The sequence below is a fragment of the Peromyscus eremicus genome, chromosome 9 (assembly GCF_949786415.1).
Source record: "Peromyscus eremicus chromosome 9, PerEre_H2_v1, whole genome shotgun sequence".
NCBI lineage: Eukaryota > Metazoa > Chordata > Mammalia > Rodentia > Cricetidae > Peromyscus > Peromyscus eremicus.
In genome coordinates, this window is record NC_081425.1 from 65,094,633 (window position 1) to 65,111,704 (window position 17,072).

General features: G+C 45.3%; 1 protein-coding gene across 1 annotated transcript; it reads left to right on the plus strand.

The window, feature by feature from the left end:
• Positions 1-4,704: 4,704 nt before the first annotated feature.
• Gja3 (gap junction protein alpha 3) lies at positions 4,705-6,742 on the plus strand. Its single transcript, XM_059274389.1, has one exon. The coding sequence runs from the start codon at positions 4,705-4,707 to the stop codon at positions 5,956-5,958; it is 1,254 nt and encodes a 417-aa protein (XP_059130372.1). The 3' UTR covers positions 5,959-6,742.
• The last annotated feature ends 10,330 nt before the right edge of the window (positions 6,743-17,072 follow it).

Sequence of the window (17,072 nt, forward strand, 5' to 3'; positions counted from 1 at the left end):
GTACCCTGGACTGTGGCCAGGGCCCAGGGAGGAGCCCCACCACATGCTACCGTGGCTTTGTGTGTGCAGTGCTACCTATGTGCTTACTTGTGTGTCACAGTCTCAGGGGACCCCAGGGAGGGTGGCAGAAGGGCCGAGACACAAGTCAGAACTGTGGACTTTTCCCCCTTGTGACGCAGGCCTGACACCACAAAGTGCTTAGCAAGAGTTTCTGTAGCTGGCAGTGTTAGAGGCTCAGTGGCAGGCACTGGCGTGAGTTCAGCTCTGTGGGGCCCCACCGTCTCTTCCCTTCCCTGTCCCTGCAATAGTCATGGTGGAGAATGAGGATGCGCATGTGTGTGCGCGCGTGTGCGTGTGCGTGTGCGTGTGCGTGTGCGTGTGCGTGTGTGTGTGTGTGTGTGTGTGTGTGTGTGTGTGTGTGTGCGCGCAAACAGTAAGAGTGAGGGTGAGGGAGAAGAGACAGACCGGCCCCACACTGTCTTTGAGGACTATGCCCCTGGTGACTTAAGGACTTGAATTCCCACAGCTTCCCAATACCACCACTCTTGGGAACCACACCTCTAACAGGTGAACCATACTGAAGCCGTGGCAAGGTGCCTTCCTGATAGCCTGGGGCAGCTAGGTACCCCTCCTTCTAGGGACAGCTCTGAGGGACAGGTAGATTGAGGGCTGACTGGAAGAGAAGAAAGGGAGCTAGAATGGCTCCCTTACATCCATCAGGAAGAAGAGTGCCTGCTTCAAGTGATTTAAGTCTTCGAAGGATGATGTTTTATCTCCTGAGAGCATGTAGAGCATGCCACAGCGGGGACAAACGGAGTGTGGAATTTATAAAGAGTACGATTTCATCCTTGTTCTTAACCCAATAAGCAAGCATTGGAAGCGTGCTTGGAGTTAACATTTAACTGCTCCTTTAGACTGCTAGTAAGTGAAGTTTTATTTAATTCCAAGCTGAGGATGGAAGATGGGGGGTGCTGGAAAGATGGTTCAGCTATTGAGAGCACTTACTGTTCTTGCAGAGGACCTGGGTTCTGTTCCCGGCATCCACATGGTGGCTCACAACCACCTGTAACTCCAGGTCCAGGGAATCTGATGCCCTCTCCTGACCTCTGAGGGCACCACGCATGCGTGTGGTGTGCAGACATGCAGGCAGAACTCTATTACACATATAATAAAGTAAATATTAAAATATTAAAATATTAAAAATATTTTTAAAAAGCTAGCTCAGTGGGTAAAGGGGCTTGCTGCCAAGCTGGACTACCTGAGTTTGAGCCCACGACCTACAGGGTGGAAGGAGAGAAAAGACTCCTGTGAATTCTTTTCTGACTTCCACCCAAATCAATAAATTTTTAAAGTTTTAGATTTATTCATTTTATTATTTTATGTGCATGAGAATTTTGTCTGCGTGCATGTCTATGTACCATGTGAGTGCCTGGTGCCCTCAAGGTCAGAAGAGGGTGTAGGATCCCCTGGGACTGTAGTTACAGATGGTTGTGAGTTGCCATGTGCATGCTTGGAATCAAACTTGAGGTCTTAACCACTGAGCAAACTCTCCTATCCAAATTATATTTTTTAATTAAGTAGATTAGTATTGTATATGTATGTACATGTACACGGGGTGGGGGCTGAAGTCCTTGGATGTCTTCCACTGTTACTGTTCACGTTATGTTTCTAAACTGGGTCTCTTATTGAACCCAAAGCTCACCAATTGGCTAGGCTGACTTGCCAGGAGCTGGTCCTATTGCATCCACAGTCAGGCATGCCACTACTCAGCTCTCTTCCTTCTTTTTATTCAGCCCAGAAAACCAGCCCGTGCAATGGAGCTGCCTACATTTAGAGTGGGTCTTCTGACCTCAGTTAACCTCATCTAGGAACTCCCTCACAAACATGCCTAGAGGTTGATTCCCATGGTGCTTCTGAATCTCATTGAGTTGACAAGATTAACCATCATGGTAGCCCTTCAGTGACCAGGCTCAGAGAGCGAAGGCCTCCTGTCCACAGACCTTGCTGAGGGTGTGCCCTGCAGGAGTGATGTCCACAGGCAGAGCACCACCAGATGCCTTCATGAGCCCTATCTGGACCCTCCACATTCCACCCCAAATCCAAAGCTCCTGGGCCTCTCCAACTCGCCTTTAGCTAGTACGATAGATAATAATACCCATACTGCAGCTGTGTGTATGATTCCCTCACAGTCAACACAGTACTGGAGACATGCTGTGTGCCCACTAACGCTACTGAGTGATTAGTTGCTGCAGGCCTTGCTCTGTTGGACTGGAGCCTTGGTCCTAAGGAGGAATCCATGAACAGCCAACTCTGGGTACTTCTTGAGCACTTAGCAGTGCTCAGGTCCCAATGAGCCTCTGCCTATGGCTGTCCCATCCAGTGTTGCCCAAGTATCCAGTTTGGGCTTCCATGGGGACCACAGAGATTTCATACATGATAGATGAGGTGACTTTAGGTGGTTTGTTAATTATTGAAGTGGTGATAAAATTGATCCTTTCTTGTGGTTCTTCTTCATGGTGGCCTTGGAAAGTGTCTGTTCCACACTAGCAGTCAACCCTGACTCCCAGCCAACTGACCCAACCAGAGGGTTTTTTAAACCTTGGTTGTTTTTCCCTAAACAATGCCGTGTAACCGTCAGTCATCTTTCTCATCACATGACAAGATAACAGGAAGACAACTTATTTAGCTCATGCTTTCAGAGGTTCAGTCCATCATGGTGGGGGGGGGGCCTGAAAGAGCAAATTAGCTCACACTGGAACCCAAGCTCCACTGCCTTCTCACTTTCACTTTTTTCCACACTCTCTAGTCCCCCAACCCATTTGGATGTTGTTGCCCACGTACAGGGTTGGGTCTGGCCCACTCAGTTCATCGTCTCTGGAAATACCCTCAGACATACCCAGAAGTGGGGCTCACCCAACTCCTAGGTGATTCTAAATCTAGACAAGTTGACAGTGAAAATTAACCATCACAGCAACCATTTGCATAGCATCATAGAGTACCAGGTGTGATAACACTAGCCAGAGACAGTTTGAAGTACACAGAAGGGAGTCATAGCTTCTACACAAGGCCCACACTGCTGAGCACCCAGTGCTTTTATCATCTGTGAAGAATCTGGGAGCCAATCATCTTTGCTGAGGACACATCTTTTCCTGTGCTTGTTCGTATTTATTTTATGTTTTTAAATAAGCCCCCACCTATCCCAAGCCGGCCTCAAACGTCCTATGTAGCCGAGGATGATCTGGAACTTCTGATTCTCCTCCAGCACCTATCAAGTACTAAGATTAAGGTGTTTGCCACCACACCCCACTCCTCCTCTAAGCCTCTTGATTTTCTTTTGAACCAAGAACGTTTATTAAGAGCTTCTGGCCAAAATAATAATAATAATGATAATACTGTTATCGGTATTTTGTTTGTTTATTTTGAGACAGTTGTTGACATGGAGCCCTAGCTGGCTGGAACTGGTTAGGCAGACCAGGCGACTCTGAACTTTGGGCAGTCCTCTTGCCCACTGAGTAGTGTCAGTGTATGTTTTCTTAAAGCTATCATCTATTTCTGGTGTGAATGCTTTTATAATAATTAAAATATTATAATTGTATAATAGTAGGAGAGAGTCTTGTATTTAAGATTTAGCATTATAAAAAGTGTTGATATGGAGAAAGAGAAAATGAATAATGGGTGAGGTGGTAGATCAGCAAGGAGAGAGTTTAGATGGTTGCCCCGGAAGGGCAGCAGTTTGGCAAATGTTCTGTAATCCCATGGGCGCAGAAAGGCAGAGGTCGGGAGTTGAGCCAGGTCCCCCAGTTCTATGCAGAGGCATTCTGGAGAGAAGGGGACACAGAGTTAGAGGCAGGGGATGCATTTCTCTTTCCTTGTGCCCCGCCTTCCTCATCCCTGAAGTGAGGGCAGTTAAGTCATTTACACCAGCAGTTGCTTACTGTGACGGCTGCTGAGTCGTAGTGGTGATTGGTACTCAGTGTCCATGGGGATTGGATTGGCTCCAGGACCCCCACAGATTCCCAGATTCACTGATGTTAGGGTCCCTTCTGTAAAATGGTGAAGTATTTGCAAAGAACCTGTCTCATCCCTCTGCATACTGTATGTCATCTCTGGATGATTTAAGATATCTAATACAATGTAAATGCTGTGGAAATTGTTGCCATACTATGTTGTTTAGGGGATAATGACAGAAAATGCAAATACAGGACAATTGCAATCACCAAATACTTTTAAATTACTTTATTTATTACTATTACTGTGTGTGTATATGTGTATGATGTATGTGAGTACAGGTGCATATGTGCCATGGTCGATGTGTGGGGATCAGAGAACAACTATCAGGAGTCGGTTCTTCTAAATGAATTCCCAGGACCTAACTCGGGTTATTAGCACAATTTTACCACGGAGGAGGAGGAGGAGGAGGAGGAGGAGGTATAATAATAATAAATAATAATAATAATAATAATAATAATAATAATAATAATAATAATAAAGTAATACAAGGTCTTTCTGGGTAGCTGAGGCTCCCTGGTTCTGGGATTACAGGCATGCGGCCCCACCCTAGGCCTCCACCTGCTTCAGCTCTGAGGTTGGTGGGACCCGAAGCTACTGAGGGCTGGCAGCACACTGGGGCCATGCTGCTGTGTTGTCCTGCTCTCCCCAGTAGTTAACAGCCATGTTCCCCTTGCAGGTTAGCTGTCGGGAGCGATGGGCGACTGGAGCTTCTTGGGGCGGCTGCTGGAGAATGCGCAGGAGCACTCCACAGTCATCGGCAAGGTGTGGCTGACCGTGCTGTTCATCTTCCGCATCCTGGTGCTGGGGGCAGCGGCCGAGGAGGTGTGGGGCGACGAGCAGTCGGACTTCACCTGCAACACGCAGCAGCCCGGCTGCGAGAACGTCTGCTACGACCGTGCCTTCCCCATCTCGCACATCCGCTTCTGGGCGCTGCAGATCATCTTCGTGTCCACGCCCACCCTCATCTACCTGGGCCACGTGCTGCACATCGTGCGCATGGAGGAGAAGAAGAGGGAGCGGGAGGAGGAGCTGCTGAGGAGAGACAACCCTCAGCACGGCCGTGGCCGCGAGCCGATGCGTACAGCGAGTCCACGGGACCCGCCACTGCGTGATGACCGTGGTAAGGTGCGCATTGCAGGCGCGCTGCTGCGGACCTACGTCTTCAACATCATCTTCAAGACGCTCTTTGAGGTGGGCTTCATCGCGGGCCAGTACTTTCTATATGGCTTCCAGCTGCAGCCACTTTACCGCTGTGACCGCTGGCCCTGCCCCAACACGGTAGACTGCTTCATCTCTAGGCCCACGGAGAAGACCATCTTCGTCATCTTCATGCTAGCTGTGGCCTGTGCGTCACTGGTGCTCAACATGCTGGAGATTTACCACCTGGGCTGGAAGAAGCTCAAGCAGGGGGTTACCAACCACTTCAGCCCAGATGCTTCAGAAACCAAACACAAGCCCTTGGAACCCCTACCCCAGGCCTCCAGCTCTGATCCGCCCAGCGCCTCCATTGGGCTCCCGCCTTACTACACACACCCTGCCTGTCCCCCAGTACAGGCAAGGGCCACAGGGTTCCCTGGGGGCCCACCACCACCAGCAGACTTCACAGTGGTAACCCTGAACGATGCACAAGGCAGAGACCACCCTGTCAAGCACTGCAATGGCCACCATCTAGTCACAGAGCAGAACTGGGCCAGCCGAGTGCCGGAGCGGCAGACTCCAGCCAGCAAGGCCTCTTCGGCAGCGTCCAGCCCCGAGGGTCGGAAGGGGCTCACGGACAGCAGTGGCAGCAGCTTAGAGGAGAGTGCCTTGGTAGTGACGCCAGAGGAGGGAGAGCAGGCCTTGGCCACCACAGTGGAGATGCATTCCCCACCATTGGTCCTCCTGGACCCAGGAAGGTCCAGCAAGGCCAGCAGCGGGCGGGCCAGACCTGGTGACTTGGCCATCTAGCCATAGTCTCTCCAGACAGCCTTATAAACCTTCCCTTTCCTCCTTAGAAACAAACAACAACAACAAAGCCAAAACGCATTTCAAATCAGCAGGTCGAGAGAGAGAGAGCCTGACAGCGCTGGAGTCCCCGGAAACACCGAACAAACCCAGTCAGGTGTCTGTTTTAATGCTTGCTGTTCCTGTCGCTGTGGGATATAGTGGGTCTGACACCAGCGTGTCTGAGATCGAGAGGGGGCGGGGTTGTTGGCTCTTAAAGATGTTCCCAGCAGCGGTTGCTCCCGGACTCCTCCATCTGCAGTTACTCTTCTGCCATGATAAAGCAACAGGTGTTTGCAGCCCTTCAGTGGGAGACAATTGGGTTTCCATTCCTAAGCTCTCCAAACAGCCCAGAGAGTCACAGAGGCACTTAGCTCTATCTCGGTTTGATACTTTTAACTTAGAGTTGAATTTCATTTGGGATATTTGCCAAACTGTACTAAAAAAAGATTTAGCGGGACTCTATCTAGTGTCATTTGAGTTTCTGGAATTGCATGTGAAGTCCAGGCTATCCAACTGCAGGCTGCACGGCAAAGCGACAACGAGCAGCTGCCCTCCAGAGGGTGGTTCTGTGGGGCAGGACCACAGACATTACTGGTAGAGGCAGGTGGAGATGCAGAGACCCTGGAAAGCCCTTCAGCAGATGAGGAAAATGACCACAGTGTGGCAGGTATGCCGTAGGTGTTTATTCTTTGGTGACATTTTGTGCTTAGCCTGAATGGTAAAAAAACTATTTGCAACACACACACACACAGAGAGAGATTTTTATCTTTCATTAAAAAACCTAGCTCTGTTAAAAGGACTGCTGATCAGGAAGATGTTTAATTAGTTGAGATTTTGAACTTTGCTTTAAAACAAATTCACCTTCCATGTCATCTGACTAATCACTGTGAGGGTGTCTAGATGATAAGTTAATCACTGTGAGAATGTACGCTAGGTAAAACTTGGGGGATTCGCGTGCATTTTGAATACTTGAAGTTTTAAAGTTTCCGAACGGGAGGTTCACCACTATAACCAGGACAAATATCTCTACAGATGAATCACTGATGACCTACACTTAAAAGTACAAAATAAAACACTTCAAGTTCCCTAACCGCTTTTTGGTGCCTGTTTGCTTTCTAAAGTGTAAATAAAACTGTCTTGATTTGACTGCCTGTGTAAGAGTGTGTGGCTGATTGTGGGTGTCCACTCTGTTTCCACCCACTTAAGTACTGTCCTGCAGGGAAGCTATTTATGTACTGGGCTGGGCAGGAAGAGGGCAGAATCCCTCTGTGGTTCTCACTGCGTTGTCTCTGTTACTGTCACCCTTTGTCATAAGCCAGTGAATAATGGTCATGCAGAGCCTGCCCCCACCCCACTCGCTTCCACTCTGAGTAGTCCATCCTTACTCAGCAAACATCATGTATTTTCCTATTTCATTTATTTTTATAAGTTAATCTAATGATTAATTTGGGGCACACCCCACATACTTTCTGTCTCCTATGTTAAAGGGGTGGAGAGGAACTTCCAGACTGAGCCTTTTGTGTGCATACATGTATAGTTCGTTAGTGCGTTCGGTTTGCTGTCGAATGCGATGGGCAATCATTGCTGTTTAAAATACACTGACTCTCCATACAGAGCCTGGGCCACAGTTAAGTCCTTTGGAAAATTCTAGATACATAAATACTAGCTCGGCACATGCAGTCTTTGACTTAGGGAGTCGGACTTAGCTCTTTAGAGAGAAGGGCTATGAGAAATCCTGGTGCTAGAGAATTCTGATAAAACAAGCAAATAAACTACTTGGTTCTCTTAGAAAATGCATTAGCAGTCACCAAAGAGCTAACGTTCAGTCGCACATCGATGTGGGTGCTTCCTGAGTTCTGCAAGTTGGACTGAAGTAAATGTTACATATGAGCCCTGCGCTTACCCACAGTTGATTTTTGATGGAATATTTATTTAGTTTTCACATTTAAAGACTGGGACTGGAAAGACAGCTTTGGGACCTGAATTGGGTGCCCAGTACTTATGGGTTTTGTTTGTTTGTTTGTTTTTGTTTTTGTTTTTTTTTTTGTTTTTGTTTTGTTTTTTAAATGGGCTGTGGTGGCATGTGCCTGTAATCTGAAGCTGGGAAGGTAGAGGCAGCAGGTCTCTGGAGCTGGCTGGCCAGTCGAGCCAAATAGGCTAACTTCAGGTTCAGTGAGAAACCCTGCCTCAGAAACTAAGGTGAGGAGCAACTGAGGAAGACACTCCATACATGCGCATCCTTACATGCACATACTCAAACACATGAGCACAAACTGAACTCTCTTCACAATATGCACAAAAATGCCAATATTATTTGATTAGGCATGATCTAACATAGACATTACCTACAGCCTACTTCTTGGGTCAGTGTGCAGGCCATGAGAAGAAAGAAGGCTTGTCTTGCATGGTGTTGCTATTTGAAATACGGTATCTTAGAGGCAGGGCTGCCTGTCCCCTATGGCTGTGTGGGATCACTGTGTACTTGTGTGATCAAAATAGAAATTGATTATGTAGGCAAGAGTCCACACAAATGTTCTCTGGCCATTTCATGAACTAGAGATTTTACCAACACTGTTTTTCTATTTATTTAATAGAAAAATTTTAATTCCTAAGCTTATTAAAAAGCATATATTGTTTCAACTGTACCATATAACACAGTCCCTTTAAAAATTTTTGGGACCAGGTGGTGGTGGCACACGCCTATAATCCCAGCTTTTGGGAGGCAGAGGCAGGTGGATCTCCATGAGTTCGAGGCCATCCTGGTCTACAAAGCAAGTTCCAGGACAGCCGTGGTGGGTACACAGAAAAATCCTGTCTTGAGAAACTTTAAAAAAAAAAAAAATTTGAGGATGTGGTGGTGGTGGTGGTGGTGGTGGTTTTTGTCTTGTTTTGTTGCTTTGAGACAGGGTCTCTCTGTGTGGTCCTGGCTGTTTTGGAACTTGCTCTGTAGACCAGGAGCCTCAAACTCACAGAGATCTACCTGCTTCTGCCTCCTGAGTACTGGGATTAAAAGCATGCGCCACCACCACCCGGCTACTTCTTATAACTATTTAGACTCTAGACATTAGTTGACCCTGCGCCCAAGCTAAGGGGTGATAAAATGTGAACATGAATAGCCACAGAACACAACTCATTCTTAAATTCTAGACATTCCTTATATTACCACCTTATAAGATTGATTTTACTGAACTAGTTTTGTTTTTTCATAAAACTAAGTCCAATAGAGAAAAGAAAAAGAGAGATCAGGTAGCAATGCATACTTCTGGCAAATCCTGGCTCTGGATAAGTAAGTAGGTGGAGCATCGTGAGGGGAGATGTGCACACATGCATTCTCATATGTGGTTTTGGGACAGGGTCTCACTCTGCAGCTTAGGCTGGCCTGGATCTCATGGAAATTCTCCTGCCTCAACCTCCTAGTGCTAGAATTACAGGCATGAGCTACCACATCTGGCTCAGAGTATTGGTTCTTGGGGTCTGTTGTTTTAGATAGAGTCTCTAACCCAGGCTAGCCTTGAACTCCCTATGCCAGCAATTCCAACCTGTGGGTCAAAACCCTGTTGGGGGTTGAATGACTCTTTCACAGGGATCACATATCAGATATCCTGCACATCAGATATTTACATTAAGATTCATAACAGTAGCAAAATTACAGTTATGAAGTAGCAATGAAAATAATTTTTTGGTTGGGGGTCACTACAACATGAGGAACTGTATTAAAAGGTCACAGCATTAGGATGGTTGAAAAACACTGCCTTACAAAGCTAAGCATGGCCTTGACCTTCTGATCCTCCTGACTCTACCTCCCCAAAGCTGGGATTCTGGGTGTGTGCCACCCTGATTATGAAATGCAGTGGATCAAACCCAGGGCCTCTTGCCTGCTATGAAAGCACACTACAAACTGAGCTATGTCCCCAGCCCTTAGAGAATAAAATTTTTATAAAAGGTGCCTAGAGCCAAGCATGCTAGCACATGCACATAATTCCAGCATGTGGGAGGCTGCTGAGGCAGGAGGATGACTGTGAGTTCTGGACCAGTCTGAACTATAGTGTGAGACCTTGTCTCAAAAGAGCAAAATGGGAGCCAGGAATGGTGGCGCACACCTTTGATCTCAGCATTTGGGAGGCAGAGGAGGGTGGATCTCTGTGAGTGCAAGGCCAGCCTGGGCTACATAATGAGTTCCAGGACAGCCAGAGTTATGTAGAAAGATCGTGTGTGTGTGTGTGTGTGTGTGTGTTGTGTTTCAAGACAGAGTTTCTTTGTGTAGCCTGGGATGTCCTGGATCTTGCTCTGTAGCCCAGGCTGGCCTCGAACTCACAGAGATCTGCCTGCCTCTGCCTCCTAAGTGCTGGGATAAAAGTCGTATATCACCACTGCCTGGCTTGAGATTCTGTCTCAAAAACAAGCAAATAAACAAATCAGAACAAAATGGAGAGAAGAGAGAAGGGCGTGAGAGCACAGAGAGTACTAGAGTAAGGAGTAAGACGGTAACTCAAACATTGTCTTATTTAAAGCTGGCCTAATTGGGTTGAGGTATCTTTTGCAGTTAAGCTCATTATGGTCAGTATTAATATTTTTTTTAATGCTTAGGGAATTCCTGAATAAAATCCTTTTTCTTGAGCTTTTTGTCTTTCTTCTGATCTTTGTTATTAATCAGTCCATGGATCTCCACCACGATAAATACTTGAAACTTATGGCATGACTTAAGAGTGCAGATGTGTTCAGTAAAGAGCAATAAGTTAGCCAGGCAGTGGTGGTGGTGCACGCCTTTAATCCCAGCAATTGGGAGGCAGAGGCGGGCAGATTTCTGAGTTCAGGGCTAGGCTGGTCTACAGAACAAGTTCCAGGACAGCCAGGGCTATACAGAGAAACAAGAACAATAAGTTTCTGCCACAGTTTGGGTTTAGTCTAACATCCTTTAAATACCAGGTGTGGGCATCATGCATTTCCAGTCAGGAGGGATGAGGGGGCGTGGCTTGATGGTTAGCATCAGCTTGGCATGCACAAGCCTGAATGCTCCACCCTGGCACCAAAAGAAAAAGCCATGGAGGAGAAAATCTCTCTTCCTGTATCTGCATTACACTGCAAACCTCAGGTCCACTCTGAGATTTCTTACTACCGAAAAGATTTTTTTTTGACTAATACTCTTGGGCCAGTTAGGAATTTCGTGACACTAGAAAGAGTGAGTTGCTTCTAGAGAGTTCTGTTAGAGTGGTATTAGACAATGGTCACATGTCAATCTCAATTTTGCTCCTATCTTTACAAAACTCTTACTTAATTTTTTTTTAAAAATTTACTTATTTGTGTCAAAACACATCTTTTGTCTTTCCTGGATTACACTGTAACTGGAAAATAAGCATTTTCTAAAAATCAGCAGTAACAAGTGCCATATGTTTAAATTGCTAGTGGGCAGAGTGTTTGAATAGATTCCCTGAGCAGGATTCCTGAACAAGTTCCGTTTTATTAAAACAAGGAGCAGAAAGCTGCTTCCTGTCGAAGCTTAAGAAATTATTGCTGTGACCCTTCTGCCATCACTCAGGCTCCTCTCACCTTGACGTAAGACTCTCCCCAGAGCTCTTTGGATGTCACTCCTGGGGTGACTCACCACATGCCCAGCAACTTTTATTTTAAACAAAGCATTCAGATTGAGCCTCATGGCTCTAATCCAGCTTCCTGGGAGGCTGAGACTGTACACACATGGTGCACATACATACATACATACATACATACATACATACATACATACATGCAGGCAAAATACTCTTGTGTAATATAAATACATCTTTTTAAAAAGAAAGAAATTCTGCCCGTAGCTGGGAGCCGTATTCCAGCCAGAAGCCTTGCTGCTGCCCCATCTTTTACACTTTATTCACGTCCTTGAGTTTCAGAGTGACTTCCCGAGTGAGGAAATGGAGCAGGTAAAATGACAGCACTGGACTGTGTCCACATCCCCTTTCCTGGGACCTATGAATGTTACCTCACTGCCAAAGAGACTTCCTAGATCTGTCTAAATTAAAGCTCCTGAATGGGCACATGACCTGGGCTCTAAAGGTGGAAGACATATGATCTCAAGGGTCCTCAGAAGAGAAGAGAAAGCCACGTGACCCAGGAAGCAGAAATGAGAGTGATGCATGAATATACAGTGCATGCTACGTATGTATGTGCGTGCACATCCACACATACACAAAGAAGAAAGAAATTGAAGCGATGGATTTGGAAGACGGAGGAAAGCCAAGAGCCAAGGAGGGCAAGCAGCCACTGGAAGCACAGAGCCCAGCAGAGCTGACACCTTGATTGGAGCCCGGTGCTGATGTTGGATTTCTGGCTTGCAGAATGGTTAGGATGAGAGATTTCTACACTAATCTCATTGCGGTTTGTTGCAGGAACCACAGGGAAGCCAACCCAAAAGAATTACTAGATCTCACTCCAAACTAGCCTGGATCTTTCTACATTGAAACCTGCTGATGTGGTGGCTCGTTGAAGTAGTCCTGGAACTTGGGAAGCTGAGGCAAGAAGATGCTGTGAGTCTGAGGCCAGTCAGTGCTACATAATTTCAGGACAGTCTGGAAATGGTACCCCCACCCCAGGAAAGAACTTCTTCACTTCCTACCACCTCTGTCCTGGCTGTCACATCCAGGAAAGAGATGAGTCACCTTCACCGATTTGTTTTGAAGGACACAGCTCAGGCATAACCAGAGAGCAAAAAGATGCCAAGGGCTAGATGTCACACCACCTCCCAGTACCATGGGGCCTAGTACAGCTGAAAAAAGATCTAATTAGGAACATGTCTAAAAGGGTTGTCATTATCGACAATGTTTTGATGACACCAGCCCTTTTTTTTTTTTTTTTAAGCTTTGCATTCTATAAGTCACATCCTGGAGGACCACAAAACAAAGGAATCAATAAATATTTAATACTCTGAGTTTCCTGTTAATTTTTTCAGGCGTTTAACACAATCTGATCAGTTAAGTTGCTGTTTGAGCTGAAATCCTTTTACTTTGTTAAGTACAGCTGTCACGTGTGCGCATCAGGTTATGTGTACTTGTAATCGTTGATAATTGTAAATTGTAATCAAACAAAATTGTAATCAAACAAAGTTGTAGAAGGTCTAAACACTTTGAAGATCCAGATTCTGCTCAAAAGTAAATGCTCAGGGCTGTGCTATGCTGTGCTGTTGAACCCTCTGTGGTCTAGGATTTGCTTAGGAATCCTCTCGGAGAGTCCTGTAGCTGTGGTATGTTGATAGTCTGCTACAAAAAGACATGCCATGTCCTGAAGATAGCATTTCGCAGTGCTCTTCACCAGTCCTGCTCGGAACATTCTTTCTGCCCCTACTCTACAAAGTACCCTGAGCCTCGGAGACTGAGCACTCAACAGAGACTAAATATTCTTCAATATTTCATAGCAGACTTTAGGTAAACCCAGCCTGAGAGCCTTTCCTTCTGGAACTCTCTAGAGCTCCTAGTCTCTTAAATTTGGCCAAGAATAAAAGGCTTTTGACATTCTCTCCTTGAATATCTGCACACACACACACACACACACACAATGTGGGATCAGATCAAACAGGAAGGTCCTCCCTCCTTGTTGGATGACCAGACCAAACCAAACCATGAGATGGGTTAATCAGTGATGTCTTCACAGAAAATTGTTCTGAGAAGGAACAATTGTCATGGAAGGAAATTATGATCAAAATGGAGTCATGGGCTGGAGAAATGGCTCAGTGGTTAAGAGCAGTGACTGCTCTTCCAGAGGTCCTGAGTTCAGTTCCCAGTGACCACATGGTAGCTCACAACCATCTGTCATGAGCTCTTGGGCACTCTTTTGGTGTGCAGGCATACATGCAGATAGAACATTGTATTCATAATAAACACACACACACACACACACACACACACACACACACACACACACACACCTCATCTCATTGGGCCATTAAAAATAAATAAAGCTAGGTGTGGTGACTCATGCCTTTAAGCTCAGCACTGGGGAAGCTGAGGCTGACAGATCTCTGTGAGTTCCAGACCATCCACAATTACAAGGTAAGACTCAGACTCAATCATAATAATAATAATGAGAAAAGAAAGCTTTCCATGAATATGGGCTTCACAGAAAACTCTTCAGAAGATACTTAAAGAGATTCTTTGGAATGAACAGAAAAGTAAACCATCCACCTGGCCACAGGGAAGAGTAAACCACTTTTGAATAAGTTAAGCAAGAGCTGGGTGGTTGTGGCACATGCCTTTGATCCCAGCACTTGGGAGGCAGAGGCAGGCGGATTTCTGAGTTCAAGGCCAGCCTAATCTACAGAGTGAGTTCCAGACAGCCAGGACTACACACGGAGAAACCCTATCTTGAAAAATAAAAACAAAAACAAACAAGAAAAGAATAGCAAAACACCAAATACTGCAAAATCAACAAAATGATAGAAAATAATATACACTTCTCAATGACTCCAAATACTGATAGTCTCCATTCTCTGTTCAAAACCACGGACTACCAGATTGGATTAGGGAGCAGGAACTATCCACTTGACGTCTTTAAGAAATACCTCCCCATGAGACAAATGCTTCCTGAGAGCAGAAGGACGAAAAGACAAGCAGCACTAGGACACAAGGAGCCCTCACTGGTCTAGATCTGACAAAGTAGAAAAAAAATGGCTCTTTATACCAATTGGTGAGCCACACATCAACAGTACATTATAATTCTAAACATAAGCAAATGTGACTGTGCCTAATTCCACAAACAAATACTACTACTTTAGCACAGTAACAGTGGGCAACTTGAACACCCCACTTTCATCAATCAACAGGTTATCCAGGCAAAAAATAGAGAAACATCTGGATCAAACAGCATCATAGGCCAAGTGGACTTAATATGTCTCTACAGAGCATTCCATCCAAACACGGAAAAATATACTATTTTCTCAACAGACCACAGAACTTTCTCTAAATTAGATCATATGTTAGATATAAAGCAAGTCTCAACAAATAAAGGGAACCTGGGATAATTCCCATATTCTGTCTGTTCACAATAAAATAAAATTTCAAATCCACAGGAAGAGAAACTCCTGAATACTCATGGAGATTAAATTACACAATGGTAAACCAGGCAGTGGTGGCACACGCCTTTAATCCCAGCATTCAGGAGGCAGAGCCAGGCAGATCTCTTCAAGGCCAGCCTACAGAGCGAGATCCAGGACAGCCAAGGCTACACAGAGAAACCTTGTCTAAAAAACCTAAAACATAAGTTACTACTGAACGATGAAGAGGTCACTGAAGAAATAAAAGATTCTTTAAATCAAATAAAAACGAAAACACAATATACCCAAACCTATGGGCCATGGTGAAAGCGGTCCCAACAGGGAAGTTTATAACTGAGTGCCACATGATCCAATCAGAGAAATTCTGTCTTAGGTACTTTTCTGTGGCAATAATAAAGCACCCTGATAAAAACAACTTAAAGGGGAAAGGGCTTATTTTGATGTGCCCTTTCAGGGTGATAGAGCCCATCATGGGGAGGAAGATATGGAAATAGTCAAGGAAGGCCGAGAGGCAGAAGCAGGAAGCTGGCTGATCATATTGCAACCACACTCAGAAAGCAGAGAAAGAAAAGGAGAGGCTGGCTTAGCCCAAGGGAAGCAAAGAAGTAATCAGAGTCTGGAGGTAATTGCTGTTCTGTCAAGGTCACTGTGAGCAATGAATGGAAACAAGGGTATTTAGGATGAACTTGAACTTTAGTGGACAAGGACTCATAGAACACTAGCACCCAAGGAGCCAAGTGTACAGCCCAGGGTGCCTCCAAATAGTCCAATATGCTAGCACCCCAAAGGATGTAGCTTAAAGTTGGAAATCTCTCCAAGGACTGCAAGCCAGCTTCATCTGTGCTGATTCCTGGTGCTGAGTGGGAAGGGGTCTTTCTGCTCAAGTGACTTTGCTATAGACTGGTGCTCACAGGAATTTGCATCCTGACTCCATATCACCAACTGGACAAAATACTTCCAAGCTGAGACTTGGGTTTCAGGTGTCTACATACCAGGAGAGATGCCTGCAAATCTTCAAAGAGGGAGGCAGCATTTTCCACCATCTCCAATAAGCCACCTGCAAACAGCCTCAGGCAACTCTTCCAGGAGCAAGAACTGTATTTTTTTTTTTTATCTTTACACAGCTCTCAGGAAAATTTATCTTATGAACAAAGAAATGAGGTCCAGGGAGTGAGAGTAAACAGGAGAGACCTACAGAGACTTTTGATGTAAGAATTATCGATGCAGCATGTTTTAAGAACTGAAAGACTGGAAATGTAGGTGGAGAACAAGGAATAATGAATAAAGACTGAATGAAAACTTATGGATTACATAATCACAACAGAAAACTCAATGGGTAGGTTGGACACAGAGTTAAGGAAAGACTCAGCAAACTAAATAATAAAGCCGAAACGGGGTGTCATGGCACACACCTATGATCCCACGGTAGAGGCAGGAAAATTGCCATAAATTCAAGGTGAGTCTAACTGTATTTGACATGGTTCTCTAGAGTAATAAAATTTACAGAATCAAATGAATATTAATCTATAACATATATATGGGATTTATTAGAATGATTTATAGGCTGTGGTCCAGCTAATTCAACAATGGCTACCTATGAACAGAACATCCTACAATACAGTAAGTATTGGTTCACTGAGGCTGAATGTCTCAGCTGGTCTTCAGCATATACCAGAATCTCAAAGTGGCCTCTAATGCACTGGTAATCAACTTTCCTAAAGCTTTGACACTTCAATATGGCTCCTCGTGCTGTGGTGACCCCGAAACATAAAATTATTTTCATTGTTACTTCATAACTATAATTTTGCTCCTCTTATGAATTGGAATGTAAATATCAGATATATGTCATGGTCTTTGGTAAACCCTGTGAAAGGGTCTTTTGACACCCAGAGGAGTCACAACCTATATGATGAGAATCGCTACTCTAACACCAACCAGTAAAGAGATGGACTTGCTAGGGAGGGCAATGGTAAGCACCCCATCAAAACATCTGGATTTTGGGGGTTTCCTCCCAAAAATAGCCATCAGAAGTCCACCC